General features: G+C 42.1%; 1 protein-coding gene across 9 annotated transcripts in view; it reads right to left on the minus strand.

Annotated features, from left to right (window-relative positions):
• rimbp2b (RIMS binding protein 2b) overlaps positions 1-24,901 on the minus strand; it is a 79,961-nt gene that overhangs the window by 52,131 nt on the left and 2,929 nt on the right. For all 9 annotated transcript variants that reach the window (XM_042422394.1, XM_042422390.1, XM_042422393.1 and 6 more), the window contains exon 4: positions 14,544-14,681. In XM_042422394.1, the coding sequence (XP_042278328.1) occupies positions 14,544-14,681 (138 nt within the window). The remainder of the gene's footprint in view (positions 1-14,543; positions 14,682-24,901) is intronic.

Raw genomic sequence — 24,901 nt, forward strand, 5'->3', positions numbered from 1 at the left:
GAGAGGGGTCAGGGCAGAACAGAAAGACAGACAAGGAGACAAAAACAGGAGGGAAAGAGTAGATGAGAGGGAGAGTGATTGGTAGCTGGCTGCGATTCTGGCCCGGTGGCCCCGCGGCTGATGCAAAGGGTTGCGTAATGGCTCTGCATGCAGTGTGAAGCAAAGCAAACAGGGCTTCAGCACATGTAGCTGAAGAGACCACTCAAGCCTTCTGGGGAAGGGAAGTTATTTCAGTGCGCACATACACAGGATGAGACAGCCGTGTTTTGACACAGTGCGCTAAAAATAGCACATTCTTAATAGAAAAAAACTGAGTGCCAGTCAAATCCTGCCTGGCACGAGGGGGAGAGATAAAACATTTCTTCCAAAGACAGTCCTGAGAGCTAAACTAGAGGGCATGGTAAATAAGAGGATAGCGACCCATTGCGGGGCAAACCACTCTGAATCTGAAACCGCTCACATCTCACTGTGATCGTGATCCCACCTGACACGCATGCGTCGCACAAGCCCTCGCAGCCGCAATCACATACAATAAATGAACTAAAGCAATTAAGAATCAGCATGAGCAACTTTGCAGATCTGTTACGTAATTACGCCTGTGGGGCCGTGTGTTAGGAGATGGCGGCAGACAGGCCTGTTGTGTTTTCAGCTGCACATATATGGCCATTAATCACGCTCGGTCTCTTTGCTCTTTTTCTATTTCCAGAGAAGCAGAAGCCTGAGGGTAACGGACCTACGGCACTGCAGCACGTGCAGGCCGGACTTCAGCATCACTGCAAATGTCACACAATGTTAGCTCCCTCACTGGAGGGCAGCCTACGGTGAGAGGATCACGAGGAAAACCTATAAATGGCACCTTTGCACCCAATACTTTATGGATGCAGTGTTTAGTAATTCTGATCTGATGTGATACTCAACTCCTGTAGAAATAATGAAGCCTCAAATTGTGCTTTTTGCCATTCAGGGTTTGGCTTCTCTTTTTTAGAGGTATTAAATGCATCTAATGAATGTAAATGCTCTCCTGAAGCCCCTTGGTTGAAGGTAAGAGAACAAGTTGCCCGAATAAATGCAAAATACACTCAAGGGTTTAGCAGTGCAAAAACACCAGCTGCATTTCCACCCTGCAGGAAACCATGGAGAATACTGATGAGTACAGGTATTTCTGTAAACAGACAGGTAGAGCAGGACACATGAACAAGTATTGTGTGTGTGTCTATGTGTGTGTGAGAGAGAGAGAGCTACATACATAAAGGGACATCTCTCTCTCTCTCTCTCTCTCTCTCTCTGTCTCTCTCTCTCTCTCTCTCGCTCTCTCCGGTGCATGAGAGGAGATTTCTGCAGGGTGTGTTGGAGTGTGAGTCATCATCAGTGCAGAGAGAGAAAGAGGGGAGAGGCATTCTTTAAGTGGAAGACGGTGCTTATGGCAGCAATGCAGCAAGGAAATACTGTGCGCCCTATCTCACATGAACATGGTTAAAATACACCACAGTTATCAAACAACAGCAGGTAAAGGACTCCTCGCTGGTAAATGTACATGCAGTTAAAGTGTTATGCAACAAGAAGTCAGCACAACAGCTCCTATGTAGCATACTAATTGATCAGGGGCATTAGACACTACTGGGTTGGGCCAAAGCCTAAGCTTAATGTTTGAATAATGATGAGTGACTTTCCATTGTAGTCATGTTACAGCCCCTGCTCATACAATTGTAGTTTACAAGGTATGAAATGTTAAAAAGTATAGGGTATATGTAAAATATCACAAATTCAATAAATTACTCAATTATTCAATACATTATTCATTTTTTAGAGCTGAAACAATTAGTCAATGGACAGAAAATGTATCTGCAACAATAATTATTTTATCATTTCCATCAATTATTAAGTGAAAACTCACTTGATAAGCTGGAACCTGAAAAAAAACTGTCTGGTTTTAACTTTTCCAATGTGAGGATTTTTCGCTTTTCCCTGTTTTCTATTATTGTAAACAGATCATCTTTGGGTTTCAGGTCTGATCTTTGGAACTGATCTGACAACGCGAGACATTTCAAGATACCATCTTGGACATGTCTCGGACAATTTTCACTATTAGACTGTTAGATGGACTAATCAAAAACAATTAATAAGTCAGCTCTAGTCATTTTAATAACTACAGTAGCACAAAAAGGCACAACATTTCTTTAAAATATATCAGAGCCAACTAAGTGATGTAATCTTGTTCCCTCAAAGTCCATTTATACTGTAACCAAATCCAGTTTCTACTGCAGAGATCTGCCCATTTTTAAGTAATGATGCTAGTTTCTAGAAATTTCCAGAAACATTCAGAACGCTCTTGAAGGACAGCACTGGACGGAGGTGAAGCCACTGGCAGAGTTTCTCAAAGGCTTTAAAGGACCAGTGTGTAGGATTTAGTGGCATCTAGCAGTGAGGTTACAGACTGTAATCAACTGAATACCCCCCCCCCCCCCCCCCCCCCAAGCATAGGAGAATCTACGTTGGCCGTGAAACTCTTGAAAAACATGAAAGGCCCTCTCTAGAGCCAGTGTTTGGTTTTTCCGTTCTGGGCTACTGGAAAAACATGGTGGTGCAACATGGTGGGCTCCATGGAAGAGGACCCGCTCCCTGTGTAGATATAAATGGCTCATTCTAAGGTAATAAAAACACTACAATTCTTATTTTCAGGTGATTATACACTAAATAAAACCATTTCCATTTCTGCCAAGTCCGTTCCACTAGATGCCACTAAATTCTACATACTGCACGTTTAAGTAAAAAATAAGACTTAAAGTCCAAACATTATAATAAATTACTTGCTAAAATAAGCGCTTGTCATCAATGAAAAGTTGAATTCTACAAGGAATAATTATTTTAGTACAGAAGAGTTTAACACCAGTAGAATCCCAGTAGTTAATTTTGTGTTATAAAAGAGTGAACACTCAAAAAACAGTTATGTCAGGAAAAGTCAGGAAAGGAAACAGACTGGCCTCCGTTAGGCTTGTGAAAAACATCAAACAAGCAGAATTTAATTCATTGGGCTGAACTTTCCCCTGACCCCCTGAATTTACTCACCCACATCATACAAAGGTTACCTTTTTTCTAAGCACTCTCACTAGCCCAGCCTTACCTTCTCCCACACAGAGACGGTGCAAGACTGAAAGACTAATTCCCTCATATCCAGACGAGAAGCAGGTAACAAACAGCAAGTTTCGGTCTCCAGATGTCTGTCCGGACCGTAGTGATGGAGAGACAGACAGAGCTGTCTTCACAGAATTCTGAAACCGCAGCATCAGTCTGCAACCTGATCCTGAAGTTCAGTTGAAGTCCATGGTGCTATCTAAGCCTGCCGATTAAATTACAGCACACTGCCAAAGCTCCAGTCGCCCAATAACACAGCATCAAAGACTGACACAGTAAATTAATATGAACTCAAGGCCAGTGTAACAACTTCATGTACTACAGGACAGTGTATTCATGCAGCAATGATAGGAAAGCCTATCCTGAAAATGTTAACAGGTATTCTTTGACTCCCAGACATTTTCTGATCTGTTTTTTACTCTCTATGAGGGTGCAAGTTAAATATTCAGTCCCTGAGAAGTGGCTCAGTGCTCTGTAAGACCTGTGTCAGACTACGCTTTGAGTACAATTGGATACAGCGGTGAGAGTGGAAGACTGGCTCCTTGCTATCTTTTCTGGATGCTGATGAAATATACAAAATACAGTATACAGTAGGGTATGTTTATTCGCTCCGTGCTTTCACTCTAATCAGGACATTCACAGGACTTTCCCACTGATGCAGAGGGGATCCTGAGCTGGTTCTCATTTCACCAGAAATCCTTGAGATACCTAAGACATCAGCTAAAAAAAAAAAAGTCTGAAGGAGAAGGAGAGAAGGAGAGAGATGCAATCTAAGCAAGTGACCCAGAAGACAACCTTTTCCTGGTGAACTCATTGGACAAAAAGTCATGTCAGCAGTGTGAGTCATCCCACGTCGGCCTGTCAGGACCATTTGCCTCTCACACTCATCCCAAAGTACCTACTAAGAAGAAAAACCTCACACAGGCATCATCTCAAATGCAGCAAGTAGGAGGAGAGTAAACTTAACAGTCAACAACCCGCTCTGAGAAAAAAAAACACGTCTAACCACTGAACAAAACGCTCTGATGAACAGCATTACCGACTGAGACAAAGGAAGCAAGAGAGGGTTATAGCAGGATACAATGATACAATAGCTCCAGACAAACACAGCTCATCCCAACTCTTCTGACACTGTGAGTGGCCAGCTTATCAGTCAGCTCCTCTGTCTGTATGAGAAACGCTGGCAGCCATCGTTGGCCTTTAATTCCACCCAGGCACTGATCTAATTAAGGGGCACTAGACTGAGCACAATCGCCCACCTCCTGATTATTTACAACTACACAAAGATTTAAAAACAAAGCCGGTTTCATGTTCAACAAATAATGCATATTTATGAAATGAGAGCCAAATAACAAAAGGCATACATTTTTAAAGGGGCATTCCACTATTTTTCACATGAAAATCTGTCAACATGTCATGATAGTTGTATGATGCCTTCTGTGGCTCTGGATGGAGCTTTTTAAAGTCTGAAAAAATAACCCTGATGATGTCATAGTGATGTCATCTGGCTTGAGACCTGAGAGTACAAATTTGTAATAGAAAGCCTGTGTCAGAAAGTTGGGGTTGGAGTTTGAAAGATGTGAGGATTTACCAGGCAGGGAGGGTCTTACAAAAGACACTACTGAGTTGCATTATGGGAATTGAGGGATCCAGTGTTTTGTTGGGCTGGAGCTTTACTAGGGACTGAAAGTCAGGATATCTCGCCCTCTACTGCTTCAGTTCTGACCATTGTGCTTTTAATCTCTCTCTCTTGTGAGTCCTCCAACTTAATGATAGTGCAATGCTAAATCGCTCACTGAGCACAAAACAAATGCCAAAGAGTGCACTGCATTGTTGGAGCTACAACCATTATCTAAACCTCAGCATGTCACACCACAACTAAATAAATGGATACACAATACTGCGGTTAAAGTAAACACAATAAAACAGGTTTTATTGTGTTTAGTCATGAACTGTCCCTTTAAACTACTCTTGCACTTGACAGTGCAGCCTGGGGACTTCAGTGACAGGCATTGTAATTAGCCACTACATAATGGGAATGACTTTATTAAGCTCCTGCTGGGTCAGAAACAGATTTAGGTTACCAAAACACATGTGCTACCAATTATTCTTCTTTTAATCAGGTACCATTATTTCATGCTAGTTTTCTTTTTCTTTAGCTCCATCAGTGCATAAGTGCACAAATGATACACAAAGTCAGACCTCTCTTTAGGAGAGCAGGTATCAATATTTATGGACTGACTGAGTCAATAAATACCAGTGGCCAGTCCAAAAATCAGTACATGCCTGCTACGTATTTTAATCTCCCTATGAAGGTCACATTACTCCAACAACGCCTGAGAGGGCGAGGCGCACGCACACTCAACTAAATTAGCCAGCAGCTTTTGCATACACACCACCCTGACCCTGCCCTAGTTCCGGGCCCGTCGCTAGGAGGGGCATTGGGGTGCAATGTCACCCCCAAGGCGCATCTCCTGCCCCCCCACACACACATACCCACCCATCTATGCCATGTTGTACCCTCCATCTGACAAAATTAATTTTCTAATAAAAAGAAAAAATATGTGTGTTTTGCATTGCATTGCATTTGCATGGGGGAGGGGGTCATCACTGTACATTTACTGCCAGATTGACAACTTACTACCCAACGACAACTAACGTTAAAAGTAAAGTAAAGCTTTGCTGTCTGCTTCATTTTGACTCATTTTAAAAAAGACGAGAGAGAAAGAGCAGCAGTGGTCGAGCGAGCTGGAGAGTGAATGAAGAGAGGGAGCGCTGGTAGCGAGAATGCCAGTGAATCAGATCAATAAAACGTTATTTTTTGATTGTTTCACAGCGGTTACTTTCCGGAGGACAAATGAACACGCCCACACCTCCGCTCAACCCTGCAGCTGAATGCCGCACCACCTGATTTGGTCTCTGCTCTGCTCACATTCACCGTCACTTTTCTGACGCTCGCTCTCTCACTTAACCACTTTCCTGGGCAACAACACAAACGTTGACTCGCGTTTCGAAACAGCGCTGCTCAGAGGCGCCCAAACGCTATTGATTTTCGAATGAATGTATATTTGGCGTTATTTTTGGCATTTAAAAAATATTTTTTGGCCTGGCAGGGGTTCTCCTTGGCCTGTACAATTGTAGGGGAAACACTGAAACCTGTTTTGGTACAAAATTTAATTTTCAGGAAGACCAGTAACCATCAAACATCTCACACATAACTGCGAAATTAATGGTGACCCACAAGGTTAAAGCTTAAGCTTGCCACTCAAAGAATTTTGGGAGCTAGCATTAATAAAAAGTACGTATGGTGAGGATGGATACAGTTTACGAAAATGGCTTAAAGTTAAAGCAAATTCAACCAACAAAAATAAAGAGATGTCCAGCTTTGAAACAGAAGAAAGACAGGTTGTTGTGGGAGGAGGAGGGGACGAAATCATGAAGATGGCCAAGCTAACATTAACGTTAGCCATGCAGCTGGAGCTCAGCCGTTGTCATCAGTTCACAGGGGATCGGTTGTGACTGTCATTGGACCACAACCCTGGCCGTTTGTTTCAGAACAAGAGTTGCTCTTTTGTGTCATTGTGGTACCAGACTTGTGAACGGCTGGAATACAGTGTAAAGGCAGTTAATGTTAGCTAACGTCAGCTACGTTAGCTAACATTAACTAGCTAACGTCAGCAACGTTAGCTAACATTAACTGGCTTACTAATCTAACTTCAGAATGTTGTCCTTTACAAAATGCCATGAGTTATGTTTGTTTGGAGTCTTGCTGTGGAGAATTTATCCGTTTTTTAGGTTCTAGCATGCATCCATGCTACAGCTAAGTGGTGCGCTGCCAAAACATTCTGGGTGTCATAGTTGGTAGGAGATTTGAATGCTGAAGACACAACTGAGGTTTCCTCCGTCAAGACAGGGCAAACCACTGATTTATCACAGTTTTGCAGCATTTTCGCCTTACTGAATTCCATTTGTGGGTTGTACATGGAATTTGTCGTCGTATTCTTTCTAATAAATAAGAGAGCAGCCCATGTCCCAGACTGTAGCAGTACATTTATGCCCAGCACAGAATTAAATAAAGAATTTTTTTAAAAATTGTGTACAGATAGATCACTGTCTGCATTAAATATATTAAACATTCAAAATTCATTCCCAGTGTTGAGGAATGTCTTCACTGACCACCGTCAGTCCATGCACGCAAGGCGCAGCTGGTGCAGTTGGCCTTTGACAGAGACCTCACATGCAAATGCCTGAATGAATGGAAGGACAAGGTCCTCAGGACAGAGATTCCACACCGAGACATGTCGCCTGCAGCTCTTCTAACAGTGAGTCCAGTGGTTTAGAAAACTGTAGGTGGTGAGTGTCGCAGAGTGCGTTTAGAAACTCCGCTGTGAGGCCGAGTTCACTGAGCTGTGGAATAAGGCCAACAATGCTCACGCTGCTCAGGACAGTTGGATTACAAACACATTTAAACTCGTTATGTTATGTTGTGGTATTTTGGTGATATTAGCCAGCTTTTGCTTAAGCTACATTCTTGTTAATTAAGTTTGTACTAGTAAATGCTTATGCTACACTGTGATGCGCTCTGACGCAGACATCAAGCGAGTAAGAGTGTGTAATTAACAAGTCTGTAATGTGTTTTTGTATTAAAGCGCGGGTTGTTAAGCATTATCTTAATATGAGGCGTTCTCTTGTCACATAGTGGTATGGCATTTTTACCCTGTAAAAATATATGTTTTCAACCACGTTTAAATCTGGCCCCCCTGTGGAAACTGAAGCGGGCCTGCCTAATTCAACTAATGTTACTGAAACACATACTATATTAAATAGTGTAAAAACAGAGAGCACTCACCAGCCATGAATGGATTATAAAAGCCATCAAGTGGGAGATGCTCAAGCTGCACCTAAATAGGCTGAGTTTTCAGGGTTTAGTCCTGTGTAACTCATGTACATTATAGATGAGGCAGAGGAGAAGGGGAGTGTTCAGTGGAGCACTATCAGTTACCAGAAGGCCAATCTAAATCTCCACCATCATGACTAACCTCTATTTTGGAGCCACAGGGGTGACACAGCAACAAGCTCAGCCTCCCCTGCAGGCTGCTGTAAACTTAGGCACAAAACTCTGGCCTCCACGGAGCTGCACAGAAAGAGAAAGTAAAAAAAAAACTGACTGTGTTCTCATTTCTAAAACTGAGGGACTGCCAAAGTGATTGCTGCCATCATATGAATTTGTCACTTTGCTAACAGGGCTTATGAAAGTTAGATGAACATTTTACGATCTTGTTAAAACCGGTTACATTATTAAAAGGGCACATTCATCCTGCGAGGCGAGAAAGAGAGCCTGTAGCAGATTGAAATTTTAATAAGCTCAATGCAGTTGCTAGAGATTGAGAAACTTGGCAGAGATTTAGCTTTGAAATCCTGAATATGGGCATGAGATGATTTAGCCTCATTGTATCATGCATGCACTCAAGCGGGTCAAAAGACAGAGGATTCTGCAAACCTGTGATAAACCCATTAACCAGCTTAGTTTCATACACTTCCCGCAGCATTTAATCTGTGATATGAAGCAATGTTTCTACTGCTATTTTTAATGTAGTCCCTTTTAGTTTGGCATAATAAAGCACTATCAGGACTGTATATATTTTTATTTTAGAGGTCTATTCCTGAACTTGAAAGTAGCCACATTATCTCAAATCTGTATTTTTTTTTTTTGGAGTGACAGTGGGGGTTTTTCCCTACATGGTGCCACACTGCTGCTGAATAAATACAGAGAGTAGTGTGATGTTAAAGCCCATGGCCATCATGACAGGCCAGACTGTAGATGAAGGTGGCTGGTGTCAGCAGGCTTGGAAACACCTGACCCTGGAAGAGACTGGAGAGGACTCTGCCTCTCTCTGGTATCTGTGATAAGGCTGCGATAAACGTTATCTCAGCATCATAAGTGTACCGTAATCTGGTAAGGTAAAGGCCCGCCCTTCGGCTACATACAGGACTGTGTGTATGTATGTTTGTGTGTGTGTGTGTGCCTTTGTCTGTTTACGCGCTGGCACCAGATACCCTGAGTGTTAAATTATGCCATGCATCCCGCCAGCTCCTTGCAGACCTGTTACAGCAGAGAAGCAATGGGCCTTGTTCCAATAGCAACACAGTCTTACAGTTTACATACAAGGCTCGTATCTCAGATAGAAAATGAGACGAGAGTCAGATCCATGTCTACTGTTCATGAGTGATGATACATTATGCTTTGTGTGTTCACTCTGTGGTTGATATTTGATTTGATGAAATTCAGATGAATGAATCACAATCTCAAGTATTTTCAGTTAGTTAAAAATACAAAACAGTCAACATTTACATTCATTTTTAGTTGCTTTTCCTGTTATTTGTAATAATTGAAAGCTGAATTGGGTACTTTTTGGTTCCTTTTGGGGTTGTAAGACAAAGCTGCTTTCTTTGCTGGTTAGTTTCTCATTTACTGTCAAGTTTTCAGAGAGCAGGCTTTACTATCACATCATGAGGTAAAAATAACACCTGGGCAATGTCAGATTTGGATGCTGTTCATATCTGCTCATACCTAAATAATGTATTCATATTCATTTACATCCCCACTTCTTTGTTTTTGAAATTATTTGAAAAAACAATCACTAGATTAGTTGATATTCCCAATAATCACCGCAGGTCCAGCAACAACAGACGTGACAGAAAAATGGAAAAGTGAAAAAAATGAACCCACAAAAATATTCTCCACTCTTACTGTAGATTTTCACACATACTGCACAATGTTAGGTAATGTTAGCTGTCTATTCAGCTGTGCCTGGCATCAGTGCAGTAAAGCGTTGGGCCTGCTACTAAAGTCATAAAGAAAGACATACAGTAGATGTCAAGGAAGAACTTGGTTGAGCCCTGTGCGTCGGTAAGACAATGGCTGATAACTAGTCAGCCCACTGGAGAAGCAGAAAAGGCTGCAGAGTGAATGGTGTGTAGTAAAAGCAGTGTGTTGTCCTGGGTCAGCCAGCAGCATCTGAGCATTAATAAGGGGGGTAATTGAATTAGAGGATCAGTGGAGGCCTGTAGTGTGGGCGCCACGCGGCTCTAATTTCATTATAAGTGATGTAAACATGAGGTTGGCCCCTAGCACAGGGGCCTCCCACATCAATACATGCACAAACACACATATAAAAATACACATGCAAAAATAAGACACTCACACGTGGCAATCAATTTACAACACCTGTTTGTTTCACGCAACATCCTGTCACAACACAGAGATTTCTACCTGTGTGTCAGTGTGAGTTTGTACTAATAAAGTAATAATAATGGATCGGCGGGGGAGCAGCATTATGTGGCACATGAAACACAGGAACACGGTGTTTGTGCAGCGTCAGCTACTGAATGTATTTGGAGTATTATTATATCTGATGCAGCGTGGTGTTACAGTTTAGCTCTGTTGCCTCACAGCAAGAAGGGGACTGATTGTCAGTCCTGGTCCTTTCTGAGTGAAATGAATGTATTCTACCCCAGACCTCTTAATATTAATAAACTGGAATAAATGATAAACCTGGGCAGTGACGGTGGTGTAGGAGAGACTGCATGAGACATGCAGAATATTTTTAGTTCTGTTTGTTTAGAGGAACATGATGGGTACGCCACAGTCTATGATATCTATACTGAGAAGTGACTGTGACTTTTTCCAATCTGTGTGATGCATATTCATGATCAACACTCAAATGTGCCTCGGCCTGATGATTCACTTGACCATCAAACTGAGCACAGCCTGAGCAAACCCGTAGGCCTGACTGTAGGCCTCCTCCAAGTCATGAATAGTTATGAGGGCAGGAGTTAACCAAGGAGAAATTGTTCACATCCCTAATAAGTCTTGCCCCTTGTCATCATGGCTGAGACACTCCAGAGACAGATGGGTAATGGTTCACATCCTCAGCTTATCAATATGCTGATGGGTCATTCAGAGCACAGGAGGAAAACAGAGGGATAAAGAGACGGGAATAATCTAAAATGCACAGAAATGACTCGTCAATCTCGTAACACCAAAAACATCACACATCCCATTACTCCATCAGGCAGTAAATCTTCTCCACTTTAAACAGCACATCTTCATGCAACTCACATCTGTCAAACGCTCAATGCTGAAAAATGCTCAAATGCTCGCTTTGACCAGCGTTTGACGGATGCGCCTGTTTTATTTTTTGACACCCTAGAAAGTCTGCCAATTTACCTCAAAAGTTTACCCCTTGCAGAAGAGCTGGATGAAAACATGGGTAAAGACTTTAAAGACATTCAAAGTCTACAGCCATTCCTGTCAGGTTTTCAGGATAATTTAAAGCAAGACTGTAACTTTTGATTTTGCTGATACAACCGTACTTGTTCTGGTATGACCATTAGCATGTGGCGGCTGAAGTTAGCTAATGTTAGCAAACTTTAGATAGACATTACTGTATTAAAGTACATTACTGAGGCATTTCACTGACATGTTAACTGCTGTTCAGCAAAAGACGATACTGAAGTATCGCTTTGAGGAAGCAGAAGGCTTGGAGGAAAATAAATGTGTTGATTGGTTGAAACTTTCTATTCTGTTGGTTTGAATGCATTGATTTCACAACAGTATGAGCAGGTTAATGCCCAAAACATGGCTGACATGTTCTATCTAAATGTGACTGAAGTATAAGGCCAGACTTTAATGATCTCACTGTGACCATTTTTTCCAGAACTGTACTGTAAATGCGTAATGCAGTGTGTAGGCAGGAAAGTGACATGTCCCTTAATCTCAAATCCTCCTGCAGTCATACAATAAAAAGTCCTGTAACAGACGAAAACGTTATGTAAATGTCAGCTTTTGCAGAGTAACATCTATAAGTCAGTATCTGTAAAATTCTCTCTCTAGCACAAATCCGCAATCCTAAAAGAGGACAAGCAACAAAGGTAACAAAAAGGGTACAAAATCTCTAGGGCAAAGTTAAAAAATGTCACTTTTATCAAGCTCGCTCACAGGAATACACACATGCTGCGTGAGACGGAAAGATGTAACGCCCGCAGACAGCTGTGTACACAAGGAAGACACCTTTACCAGGGTGCGTCTGCGGTTAGTTGATTGCATCTCCATCATAAGATAACAGAGCTGCAGGCTAATGGTGCTTGCTGAGGAAGTGCCTCATGCTCTGTCAGTTTTTCATTACCACTTCACACAGTCTTACATAGGATCATGCAGTACTGGTAATTACTGATGGTATGCCAATCTTTCAGGATCCATAATCGGCTGTTTTTCCACTTCAGGGAATTAACAACACCACCTCCAACCCACCCATCCCTCTCTCCAATACCCTTGTTCTTCCCAGTCCAGTTCTCTGTTGACTGAGCGCTTCAAAACGCCAGCTTAATGACAAAATAGGATGCACGCAGACTTCAAAAGCACTCGTTTCCAAGCAACCACCACAGGTACGACAGAAGAGCTTTTGGATAACCAGACCTCATTCATGAATGTTATAATTATCAGAAGACACATCAAACGTTCTGTTGATTCACTGCCAAAAGCATGTGAAGGCATACACACACTCATGTTCTTTCCACTGACTTATGACAATATCTTTAGGGAACTTGATTAATAAAAGTTTGATTAAACTAATTAATTCCAGTTTTGAAATATATGTTATTATTCACATTTAGTCTCTTTTAAAAATGCTGCTGCACATGACTGAGGAGGCAGGCGAGCCCTTAAGAAATGTTGACAAGCTAATTATCAAGTAGCCCTGTCACAAGCAGGCGGAGACTTTAAAAATAAAGTTCACACCACCCTCATTATGCAAACAGTCAGTATTGCTAACCTCGCACCCCTATAGACTACAGCTCGCGGACTTTAACACGAGAAGGCCACACTCTCCGTGCGTGAGACAAGAAGGTTTGAGGGTTGTGAAAGCCATGTGAGAACGTGTGTTTCTGTAGTGCAGTGTGAATGCAAACCATCCGAACCAAAAGCAGAAAACATGAAAAGAGAAAGTCAATACAGACGTCAACTCTGTCAGCGCTGTTTGTTAGTTTCTTGTGTTACCATTTCTGCCAATATAACTCCTCTCTCTTCACTCCATTAGGAAATATCAGTTACATTAACTGTTAATTAACACGCAGGAAGAAGCTGCAAACAACAAAGCTTCAGTTTATGCTTCCGCCAAAAGATGTCAACCATAATGTCACCCTCTGTGAAAACAACAGTCTGGTGCTGAGGACACACAGGAGAGAAAGCCAGCAGCCCCACACATACACACACACACGCAGACACACACACACACACACACACGACTCATCCCCTCAGCACACGCACCACACTGAGGTTTAATCGATGCAGCTCATTCATATTGAACCACAGACGTCAGGGGAAGCCGGGGGAATTACAAGCAGCCTCCGCTGTGAGAATGCAGCCTGGAGGAAGCCTGAGGAAGACGAAGCCAGTTTCATTCTGGAAACCCGCTGTTTACTGTCCACAGCATTGCAACAACATGGCTACTGGGTGTCCCCACACCACAGGAGACAACACTACAACAGTGTTTAAACCAGATCGTTGACATCAGTGTGCTAAATTTGGGGGATATTTAAACATTACTGAATCTTTAAGAATGATAACATACACTTAAAAACTATCCATGTGACACTCGTAGATTGGTATCATCAGCATTCACGTGCAAAAAATATTCATATTTAGATAGATTAATATTTTACTGCATTCATAAATATGAAAGATGATATATCATGAAGTCACAACAATGCAGCAAGGTTTCATTTTGGATTAGCTGCTATATAGATTGATTGATTTTATACCAACATCCTTGCATTACAAACGCAACAAAAAGTTTGTTGCCTCATGTAACAGACAGTTATGTGAGCAAAAAGTAATATAATAATCAAATAAACTCTCGAACAAAGTATTCATAAGGAAAATGTGGATGATTTAGTGTCAAGATTTCAAAACATACGCTAACGTATGCTAGGTTGGCAAACAGGCCAGTTTCCCAAAATCTCACTTTAGGTTTGGTGTCCTCCTCAAGCAGGGATGAGGAAACGGCACAGGCCCAAGTTCATGACTTGTCTCCTGACTTTTCCCTGACATGATCAGTAATCATGACATACTGAGTAAACTGCAACTTTGACCCCAATTAATCCAAACGATGATTCCAAACGAAGGGGAGGGGAAGCAAGTTCAGTTCATTTCAAAATTAAACCAGTAAACCAAAGGAAATAAAAAAAACCATGGTTCACAAGTTCACAATCCAAAGCAGAGAGAAGAACATGAAAGCTACACAACACTGCTAAAAGCAAATGCCTTAACAGCAGCCTCCTACTGCTCCTAATGACCCGTGCCCAGTACAGCATCAACAAGCTTTTATCTCCCTTTCACACAGAGAACTCACCAGTAACTTCTGCTTTAGCCTTTGGTGGCTCAGGGTTTGCGGGCTGAGTCTCAGAGCTCCGCTGTTGTCCTCTAGAAGACGAAAGCTATCCAAACGCTGTATGCCTGGGAGCTGCAGTGGCAGAATTTCATTCCTCAGCTGTGGGGGAGTGAAACGAAAAAGTTGCAGTCATTTGAAGCATTTCAGCCAAATGAATATAATAATAATAGTGCATTTCCTCAATTGCAAGTTATCGATATAACAGTGGCATTTTTACAATTTCATTGCACAGTTTTTGACTAACTTGAATTCAAATAATTGCTATTAAGTCTCACTGGTGATAAATCTGCTAGCACTCTGTATGTGTAGGTGAGTGGCCGCTCAGAGCCAGCAGGTGGTCTGAGTGGAAAAACAGCTAACAGTGACACTCATGCAGCACAAGGAGAGTGTGTTCTCCTTCACGCGTTCAGTTTGAAAACAGAAAGAAAAGTAAAGTATCTACTGGACTACGTGCTGTCTGCATTGAGCACATGTGTGCAAATCAGTAAAAAAAAGAGCCACACATAATAAAACAAGAAAGTGATTGTTTTCTCAATGGATGAGCTGTAAAATCAAATCAAAGTTGTCATGTGTTGTGCTTGTTAATCTGTACATGTCACAAGACGTCATGATTGGTATAATGGTCAACTAGATGCTTCACATAGTTCTGTTTATGCACATTTCCAGTCCTGAAAACAACCAAGCAAGATTTGGCCTAGTGTATCAATGAAAAATAACACTCACGCACTCATTCAACCAGATACTTACAAACCCACACAAGTATAAGATGCCAACAAGGTAAAATAACATCCTCTCTCCATGTTCAACCACTTAGCCAGCAATGCTGATAGCACTACCTAAACTGCTTGTTATTGCCAAGCTAGTGGAGCTGGCTGGAAATAATAATGCCCTGTTTTAAATTATTCATGGCTCCAGTCAGGTGGAACCAGATGCTGCTTTTGTGTCATAGAGGGAGAGCTGTAACTCGACTCAAGCATGGAAGGCCATCTATGTATGGGGGTAAAGACTGCATGGAACAAGCGTGGACGCTGCTGGGCTACAAACAAAACACAGGATGTCATGACACTCGCTTGGCTGTTACCATGTGACATTTTCCTGCAACTGTTCAGACCGAGGACGGCGGTTCAGCAGGTTGGTCCATATGGGGGCTGAAGCCCGAGGCGCTCCTTGCGGTTCACCCGCCCTGTGTTGGTGTCGCTTTGTACCCCACCCTGACATTTGTGGCCATGGCCAGAAGATGACCTTTTTTGTCCATGCCATGCTTTAGTGCTGAATACTAATGCTATGGTGCTGTGTGCCCGCCACTCATGGGAACAAGCAGTGCTATTTTTAGCTACATGTCCCCAGCTGCACATCTCCAACCCGGGGCCAATGGGCAATTAGTGTTTGTTTCTCATGGCAGGAGGCAGTGCCGTAATCTCCCTAACACAAACAGACATCTGGACACAGGACGTCTCTGTCCTGCCCCGTACCCCTACCGCAAGGCACGACTCCTAAAGCAATGCAGACCCTTCATCCATCTCAACCTTCATAGGAGCTCCAAAGCTCTTCTGTCTAGCATCAATTGCCATTCCCCCGTGGAACTTTATGACTTATTCATCTCCTCATACAATAACTCGTGATCTTGGATGAAAATTAAATCATCCTGCATTTACATATAAGCAAAAGTGACACCTTGATAAGTTCAAACAAAGTTGCCTTGTTTGTCAATGGGTCCATTAATTGATCCACATACGGCTTTTATATTTATAGAGCTGCAATTAACAAGTATTTTCATTATCAGTTGCTATCTGCCAATTATTTTCTCAGTCTACCAATGTAACAGTTTATTGTTTGTTCTATGAAGTGTCAAAAAATGGGAAAATTTTCTGAATCCCAAGGCCAACAGCCCAATATTCAATTCACAATAATAATAATAATAATAAATCAGAGGAAAACAACAAATCCTCACATTTGAGACACTGTAACTAGGCGATGTTCAGCAATTTTGCTTGAAAAATGACCTAAATGATTAATCAATTCAATCAAAAGAGTTGCTGAATAATTTTCTTTTGATCGACTAATCGATTCATTTACAAAATGTTTGAGCTCTAGTTACTTAGAAATGCCATTCAAAACATTTCATCACTGTGTAGATGACTGGCTTGCTCAGACACGCACATAGGATTTGAGTTAACAACATTTCAGGACAATATGAGCTCATTATTTGTTTTAATTGTCGGGGCCGAGGGTTGACTTTTAGTTTTCGTCCATATTAGGACTAATATTCATGCAGGCATTTCCAATTAAGGAGAATTAGACACCATTTATTATTTCAGCGTACAGGCATTTGCACAAACTCATGTCGGGCTGTAGCCCTAGATTGTCAGCATCTCTAAGATACTACACTACATTATGATATATTTGCCTGAACAGGTATAATAAGTCAGTTTAGGAGTCTGTATGTCATGACTGCCTCTTTAATTCATTTTAGTCAGGGCAAAGCTAATTCAATCCACCTTATTACAGCTTCTTCATGCAATTACCCTGTGCCCCTGTTCATTGATGGGCCAGGATGGAGGCAGTGGATTGGACAGGAGGCTTACCAACCCCACAGAGACCTATAACATAGAACAATGTAGCGTGCCCTATCACACAGTTAACAAAGATGAATCACTGCAAAAAAGGAATCATTGTGCTACAGCACCCACTGCAGAGCCGAGCTTTTTTTCTAGTAATCCACTGTGAAATTCTACTTGATCGGGACATTAGAATCAATTACATCCCCACATAAACACAAAGCATTAACTCCAGAGCACATTAGCATTCCATTAATCATTGTCAACATTAAAAGTGGTGTAGAAACAGCAAGTGTGCCTTGAACTGACTGCCACGGTGTGCCTGTAGCTCTGCCTGCCAATAATATGCTATCAAAGAGTTTGCAATTAACCTCCAACATGGTGGACAATACACACAGAAGAGCCTGTCCGTGTGAAGGACACGAACATTGGAAGTGGTGTTCAACAAACACCTCATACATCAGAGGATCCGGCTCCTCAAGTTGTCGACAGTATAGTGAATCAAATGGAGCACAGGCCAGGGTTCACATCAGTCTGTCTCATGGAGAAAAGATCAGAGGGAATCAGCCAGTGTGGGTTAAATAAACTTATGAGAGGTTAAACTGAGCATGCTGCATGATAGCATCACACATGATTTTGCTTTAAAAAAAAAAAAAAAAACACGAATGCAGTGTGTACAAAACAGACACAGTAGGCAAAACCTGCAAGCAGAAAGGCAGAGACAGAGAGAATGACCGAGATTGAACCTGTGGAGATAAGCTTTTTTATTACAAAGCAAATCCTGACAAATAATCATCGTTGCCTGTGGATTTTGTCAAGATCCACATAATCATCCCAAGCCCCCGCCCTCAGACATGATCGTCCACCTTTCAGAACAGATCCAAACAGATCCAAACAGCCCTCCACCTCTCTGAGTTGACCACAAACACAGACTTACTGACTTACCGACTCCAGGAGAACCAGTTAAATATCTCATAATTATGCTTCATGTGTGCTATCTTCAAACTCACAATGATGACTGTTTGAACTTTTTAAGTTGCGTTAGTCAAGCCTGACTAGTGCTAACCAAAATCATGTTGGTGTGCAAGAAAGATGCCCAACAACAAACCACTACAACTAACTTTGAGGCGGATCATCTAATCTCGTGCTCTTTACGCCAGATCAGTGTTGTCCATCTGACTGAGTGGACAGCCCTGATCAACTCCAGGAACAATCAATTATGAATGCAGTCAGATCCCTGAGGTGATTACCGGCTACTCTCCTCTGACCTCCAGCACAGTCAGCAGCCAGTTCCTCCCGGACGTCTGAGTCCGACTACAGCAGTCAGTCAAACTGCCGACATGACGACAGCTGGCACAGCATATCAATTTACATTACGTTTGAGCTGCGGGAGCTATGGCGTAAAACAAACATATGCTGTATGTAAACATACACATGCATATAACTATGTGAAGATACAAACATAACACATACATTCATCCAAAGACAGATGCAAGTGGATACACACATAAGAACATGTGCACAAATACTGTATACTGAACGTGCGTGTAAAGAGGATCAAGTGTAGAGGCATTACACACCAGGGCTTAGAAAGCACAAACATCTACATAAATCTGCTCTCACATGAAAATGCCCTCAGGATACAAAAGAGAGAGGGCGGTGAACCCATGCTTGCTTTGTCATGCATGGGATAGTCCAACAATCAGACCAAGTGATGCGGCTGATGACAATGATAATGCACTTTCACTCTGCTGTCACCAAGTCTCACAGAGCCATCTTTACAGAGATTTCCCAGTGAAGATGGTGTTATGTAACAGCAGCCGTGGACCCTGCTGTTCATATCACTAATGCCTCACACTGTGGCGGGGTCACGTGCTTTATCCAGGCCACATCCAGGCGCCAGCAGCAGCAGTGTTCCAGCTGTTACTACAGCCTAGCTTCAGTCACTCAGGACCACGCTGAGCCACGCTCCTCTCACACTAAGCGGCTATGTTCAGCACCTCAGCCCTTCTCTTTCTACTTTGGTCTCTCCAACAGCAGCATTGGAGGCCATGCTTTATACGAACACATCTTATAGTATGCAACTCATCTACCAAGCAATGTCCACCTTAAACATACATGTACAGGAGACACAGATGAACTATTTGGCATAATGTTAGGGCATAGCATTGTTGTGAAAGTTACAAATATATTTTGTCCAGTTTTGTTGTGGATTACCAGCTGTGTATGCCATCTACATTGCCCAGAAGGTTGCTAACTGCATGATTATGTAATGATCTGTTGCAAACTCTGACGATACATGTTGTGGGACACAGCCATATAGAGTTAATGAATTTTATACAGACTTAAACAGACCAGCTTCAAAGGGATTTGGTAATTACTCTTGGCATTAGCACCACCACAAACACTTATTTTTTCTAAGAACTTACAGTGTTTGTTTTAACCTGCTTCATAGTTTCAGTTGACTGACACATCAGCATGGCAAATATTATCATATTATCTATCTAAGGTTAGTACAGATATGTCAGTATCAGCATGTAAGTTGGTATCAGTGTACAAGGACCAAGAAAACACAGTACAGAAATTCCAAAGATATGTTTTTTATTTAGAAACTTTCTAAATTTCAATGACATAGTTTGTGCCCCAGAGAGCACTGATAATTTCATGTTTTTTACTTTAAAGCTGCTCTCATGAATCATTTTATATTAAAGATTAAGATACTATTATTATTATTATTATTAAGATCAAAAGACTACTTGTAAAGGGGTCACTTGTAGTGATGAACACAGAGAATTTTCACCTGACTCCAAAGTTCTATCACCAATAGAGAGCATTTCAGCATCTTTCGGATCATTGTTTTGTTTTGGTTTTACTGCCCACAACTTTAATGTTTTGGTTCACTCTCACTGCTTTTGTGATCAATTCATTTCTCTTTTTTCAGTAAAAAAGCAAAAAAAAAAAAAAAAAACCCACACTGGATGCTACGTGTCCACTACCAAATGAAAGCCAAACAAAGCTAGCAACAAGCTGGTGAACATAGAGGAGCATTTAGCTGCTAAAGAGACAGATGTTTCTGGCAGGAGTTGCTGGGGACCAAAGTGGAGCTAGAAGAAGAGTGAATATTGGAGTTACATTCACCAAAAGGCCAGAAACACGACTGCAACATAATGCTAATTTTGCTCCGTGTCTGGATGTGTAAAAAACATCTACTTGCTATGTCAAGGTTGTGTTTAAAGCTCATTTCTGTGGCCCCCAAGTGGCAAAAAAAAAAAAATATTGAGGGTTTAAATGTCCTGCTCGTTACAGATTTTAATTGATCCTTATCAAAAATAAATGTTTTTAGGTTAAAGAACAAAAATAAGGTAATATACATTTATCGTTATTTTTCAAATGCCGGTCAGTCTACTACGTATACCAAATGGGCAAAACACCAGATGGATTCCATATGGCATAAAATCAGCCAGCAGATGTTTTTAAATTCAGATTAAGTACTTTTCTATCACTGAAAACAAAATGTCTGAACTCCCAGTGAGGTAAAACCCCACTCTACGCAAAGGAGGAAATAAACAGAATTTTATGCAAATATTATTTGACCCAGTTCTGGATTTAAGAAATACACAGCAGTACTCTTCCCCCCTCCTTGAACTCCCCCCTTCACCACCACCATCCTACCAACTCCATCCTTCCATGCCTTCTCTTGCAATCAACTCATTGCAGAGCGAACAATTTTAAGTTAGAAATATGAATACCCGTCCCCGGTGCATTGTGAAGATAAAAGTCGCTTGCTGGCAGCTCAGGGATAACCAGTAAAATGATGAATGACCATGCTTGCTTGTCAAGGTGGGCAGGAGGCGCTACAGTATGAATGGGAGTTTGTCGTCAGAGTACTCTCTCATGTCTGAGGTGCGGGTCGAGACTGACAGCCCTAATTATGGAAGCTCTTCAAATGAGTGACCTTGGGAGGCGACAGAAACATCCATACCTGTGCACTCGTGCACGCTCACACATACACACACAGTACACACACAGACAACATATTCTCTCACAGTCACAGTTCAGCCTTCAATGTTTATTCCCACTCCCACCCTCTTCTCTCATGACTGCCACCTATAGGATCATGTCTCATTGCAAAATGCTGCTCAGTGTTGGAGCTAATGACACAACATTTAGAAACACACTTACCTCCTTTTCATATCTATTCATGCCTACTACAACCTATAGTGTCAAATTATAATGCACAAACACGAACTCAATGACACCTTTTATTATATGAAAAAAACACCAATTATATCAGCTGTTATCTTAGCAGCCTTGCACTGATATTAGTCTACTGGTGAGGAATTATCTGCACAAATACAACCATTTAGCATTCATATCTCCAATTTATTAATACAACTTCATTAACCCCAATGACACATCTCTGCATGTAGACTTTACAGAAAGTGCCTTCCGATGCCTATCCCCGATAGGCATGGCAGTGACAACCGGAACCAACGTCAACCCCAAAAATCATGTTATATCACCCACAGACAATAAACAGACTGCTCCCGCTACGCTGACTAAACTATTCTGTGAAAACACACTGCAGCATGTTTTCAATTAGGACAAGGAACTCAAACAATATACAAATATGGAGTGAATCCTTACTGCATGCAAATTATGTGCAGTGTCCTCTGGCTCCTCTCAGTGCTGTCAGACCTGGATATTCTGCACTCCTGTGCAGAACAGCTCAAAACAGGCTGATGCATCCCTTGAGAAATACATATAACGGTAGGGAGAGCTACATGTGCACGATAGACAGAAGAGTATATTTCAGTTATGTTAGCCGCCAAGAGTCTAAGACACTGAGATCAACCTTATCCCCCCAGCAGCAGCAGTAGCAGCACAGGGATCCTGCAGCAGAGGCAGCACAACAATCCCTGGCTCAGAAAAACACACACGGCTTGACAGCAGACAGTAGACGGTACAGTACCTTGGCAGCAGCGGTTAAAGAACCAATGCAGTGGCAGGTGTTTCCTTTTGGGTCGGAAGGACAGATCAGCCAGCAGCAGGACCAGGACAATGTCTATGGCAGCTCTGTAGCATAAAATGGTTCATCAATTGCTCGGCAGAAAGAGGCACAGCCAGGCAGCACAGGGGGAGAGAGAGAGAGACAGCCAGCGAGCATCATTCAGCTCACACTACCGTGGCTGTGCAGCAGAGCACGCACATCAACACGCCCCCTTTCTCTCTCTCTCTCTCTATCTCTCTCTCTCTCTCTCACTTTCTCTCTCTCACACACACACACACACACTTAGTCACACACACACAGGCACGCAGGGGTGCAGAGGCAGTGCAGTGCGCAGCGGCACTGAGCAGCGCTCCCTCTCCAGGATGTCTTTCGTCTTCCTTAATCAGAATTGGTCATTCTCTGTCTTATTCTCAGCAGTCACACACAATCCTGTCAATAAACCCCTCCAGTGCTGCGTTCCTCTGTACCGCCTGCCCACCTAACCACCACTGATGAGCAGCCATGATTGAAGCTGGCAAGGTCATGTGAGGTTCTCTGGCGTCCCCCTTGGTCTTTCCTCTCAGTTTTGTTGCACTGCTTCTAAGCTGTTTTCTTTTTTTTTTGCAAGCTGATACAGAGACTCTGCCTTGCCTCGTCATGGGTCATTATGCCACAGAGGCTCCCCGGAGGCTCAGCTTGACAAACCCTCACTCACTGAACGGTGGGCCAGACCAATCAGCTATCACAAACTGCAGCAACGCCACTGCCATCCAATCACAGATCAGGAAATCAAGTGCAGAAGGGTATTAAAGGAGATTATTTGGGCCATCCTGGGGCTTTTTTTTTTTTTACTGTAGGGAGATGTGGAGGAGAACAGCACAGCATGTGCGGTGAGGCTGCCCTCTGTGGCTGACAGCGGCGCTGCACTCTGTTGTGGGAAAAGGAGAGAGGAGGAGCAGGGCCCAAAACAGATATGCTCTCCTTAGCGTGGATGCCTAGCAACCACAACAGCTCCTTACCTCTGTTTAGAGCCTTCCCTCCCCCTCCAACGGGACCCTCTCTGCAATCCCAATTGGGAGCTTATATCACAGTGGCCGTTTAACAGTCAAGGCACCGCTACATCACACACGATTGATGTCAAATGTTCCCGCCCATGTCCTCTACCTGGTGTGTAAACACAAAAGGGGGAGGTGCTGAGCTCTGACAATGAGCAGGAAGCACACCTGATGTTTTCACTATAACAGCAGCTGCTATAGGCGACTGCACTGTACATTATATGTCCTCTAGGGCCACGAGTAAATTCACCATAACACAGCAGGATAAAAAAGTAGTACTGCAAGCAATAAACTTCTTTGATCATTTTGACAAGAAAACTATGTTCAAACATCTGTTTTTATCCTATAATTTATGAATGCAGATGTAATGAATGACCTTCAAATGTCTGCGTAATTGCTCCATAAGAGAGAATAACGCAGTCTTGTATTTCTAAGTCTGTTGTATTTGCCCTCCTATGACACTTCAAAGCTGCACAGTTTAAAATAGATACAAGCTTTTAAAGTTCAGGTCAACTGGGAAAGACACAAGACTGACAGATCATTTTAATAAAAAATCATTTCCAGTTAACATCAAGCTGCAAATTATGTCGGAGCTAAGTGGGATCAAGGCACTGTCTGAATCTTTACAAGACAGGAGAGTGCTTTATAGCGTGCATCAGCTAGCTGTGCCGCTGCTGGTTTTGTGTGAGTTTATTTTATTTTTTTTTAATAATGATTCACAGGACGCCTGCCTACCTTAGAATGTTAAAGGGAACCAAACCTGTTCAGACAGCTGTCAAAGGATGTCAGAAGGCAGAAGAGGAGCTCCAGGCCTGCCTTAACTCAGCTGACTGAGACACGTTTGGAGGTGTGAACAACTGTTTTGACATCCCCTTTTGTGAAGGCTTCTGCATATTAATAAAAAAAAGAAAACAGTGTGAGGTGCAACAACAATAACACGAAGAGCTAAGGCAGCTTATATGTTAAGGAATATGGAATAGAAAAGACATATTTTGTGGATGAGTACTGAAGCAGTCAGATGATATTTCCATGTAGACAGGAAATTTTTAGATAAAAAACTAATAATCTCATGACCAGGCAAGCCTTTATTGTTAATTTCACAATATAACGATAACCAAAACCCTGGATAATATTGACTCTCAAGCCATTACATCCATTTTATACCAATATTAATGCCCAAGAGAAATTTGTATAACATGACATCATGACTTAATAAGAAGCTATGACTTTAACTCAAAGTTAAAGGTGGGCTACCCTGTGGAGTTTTTGACTACTAGTAGTTTTTTTTTTTTTTTTTATCTTGCGTGCACCACCCAAACATGCAGACAGCAGGATTCACATCAAGCCTTTAGTTTCAAGTTCCGCTGACTGACAGTTGGTGGCGGTAACGTGCCAACAGTTGTAGCAAAACACCTACAAATGTAGTGAAGAAAAAGACTGCTCACAAGCAAGCATGGATGTAAACAATGCATGATTTAAAAAGTTTAAATATTTAAATATCTCAGCTTTGCAATGTTTTATGAGGACATGCATTCAACACATTTGTTACACCTCAAGGATACACAGACACTTGATGTAAACATAATGTTTTGTTTGTTTACCAGAAGACTTTACAGGGCACCATTAAAGTTTGGGAAAAGGATAGAGGGGTTAAGGTTTAAAAAAAAACTCAGCTATTCTTTCATATCAGCACTGTGTGGGTGTGGTTTGAACAGA

This window comes from Thunnus maccoyii, chromosome 9 (genome assembly GCF_910596095.1).
Source record: "Thunnus maccoyii chromosome 9, fThuMac1.1, whole genome shotgun sequence".
Taxonomy (NCBI): domain Eukaryota; kingdom Metazoa; phylum Chordata; class Actinopteri; order Scombriformes; family Scombridae; genus Thunnus; species Thunnus maccoyii.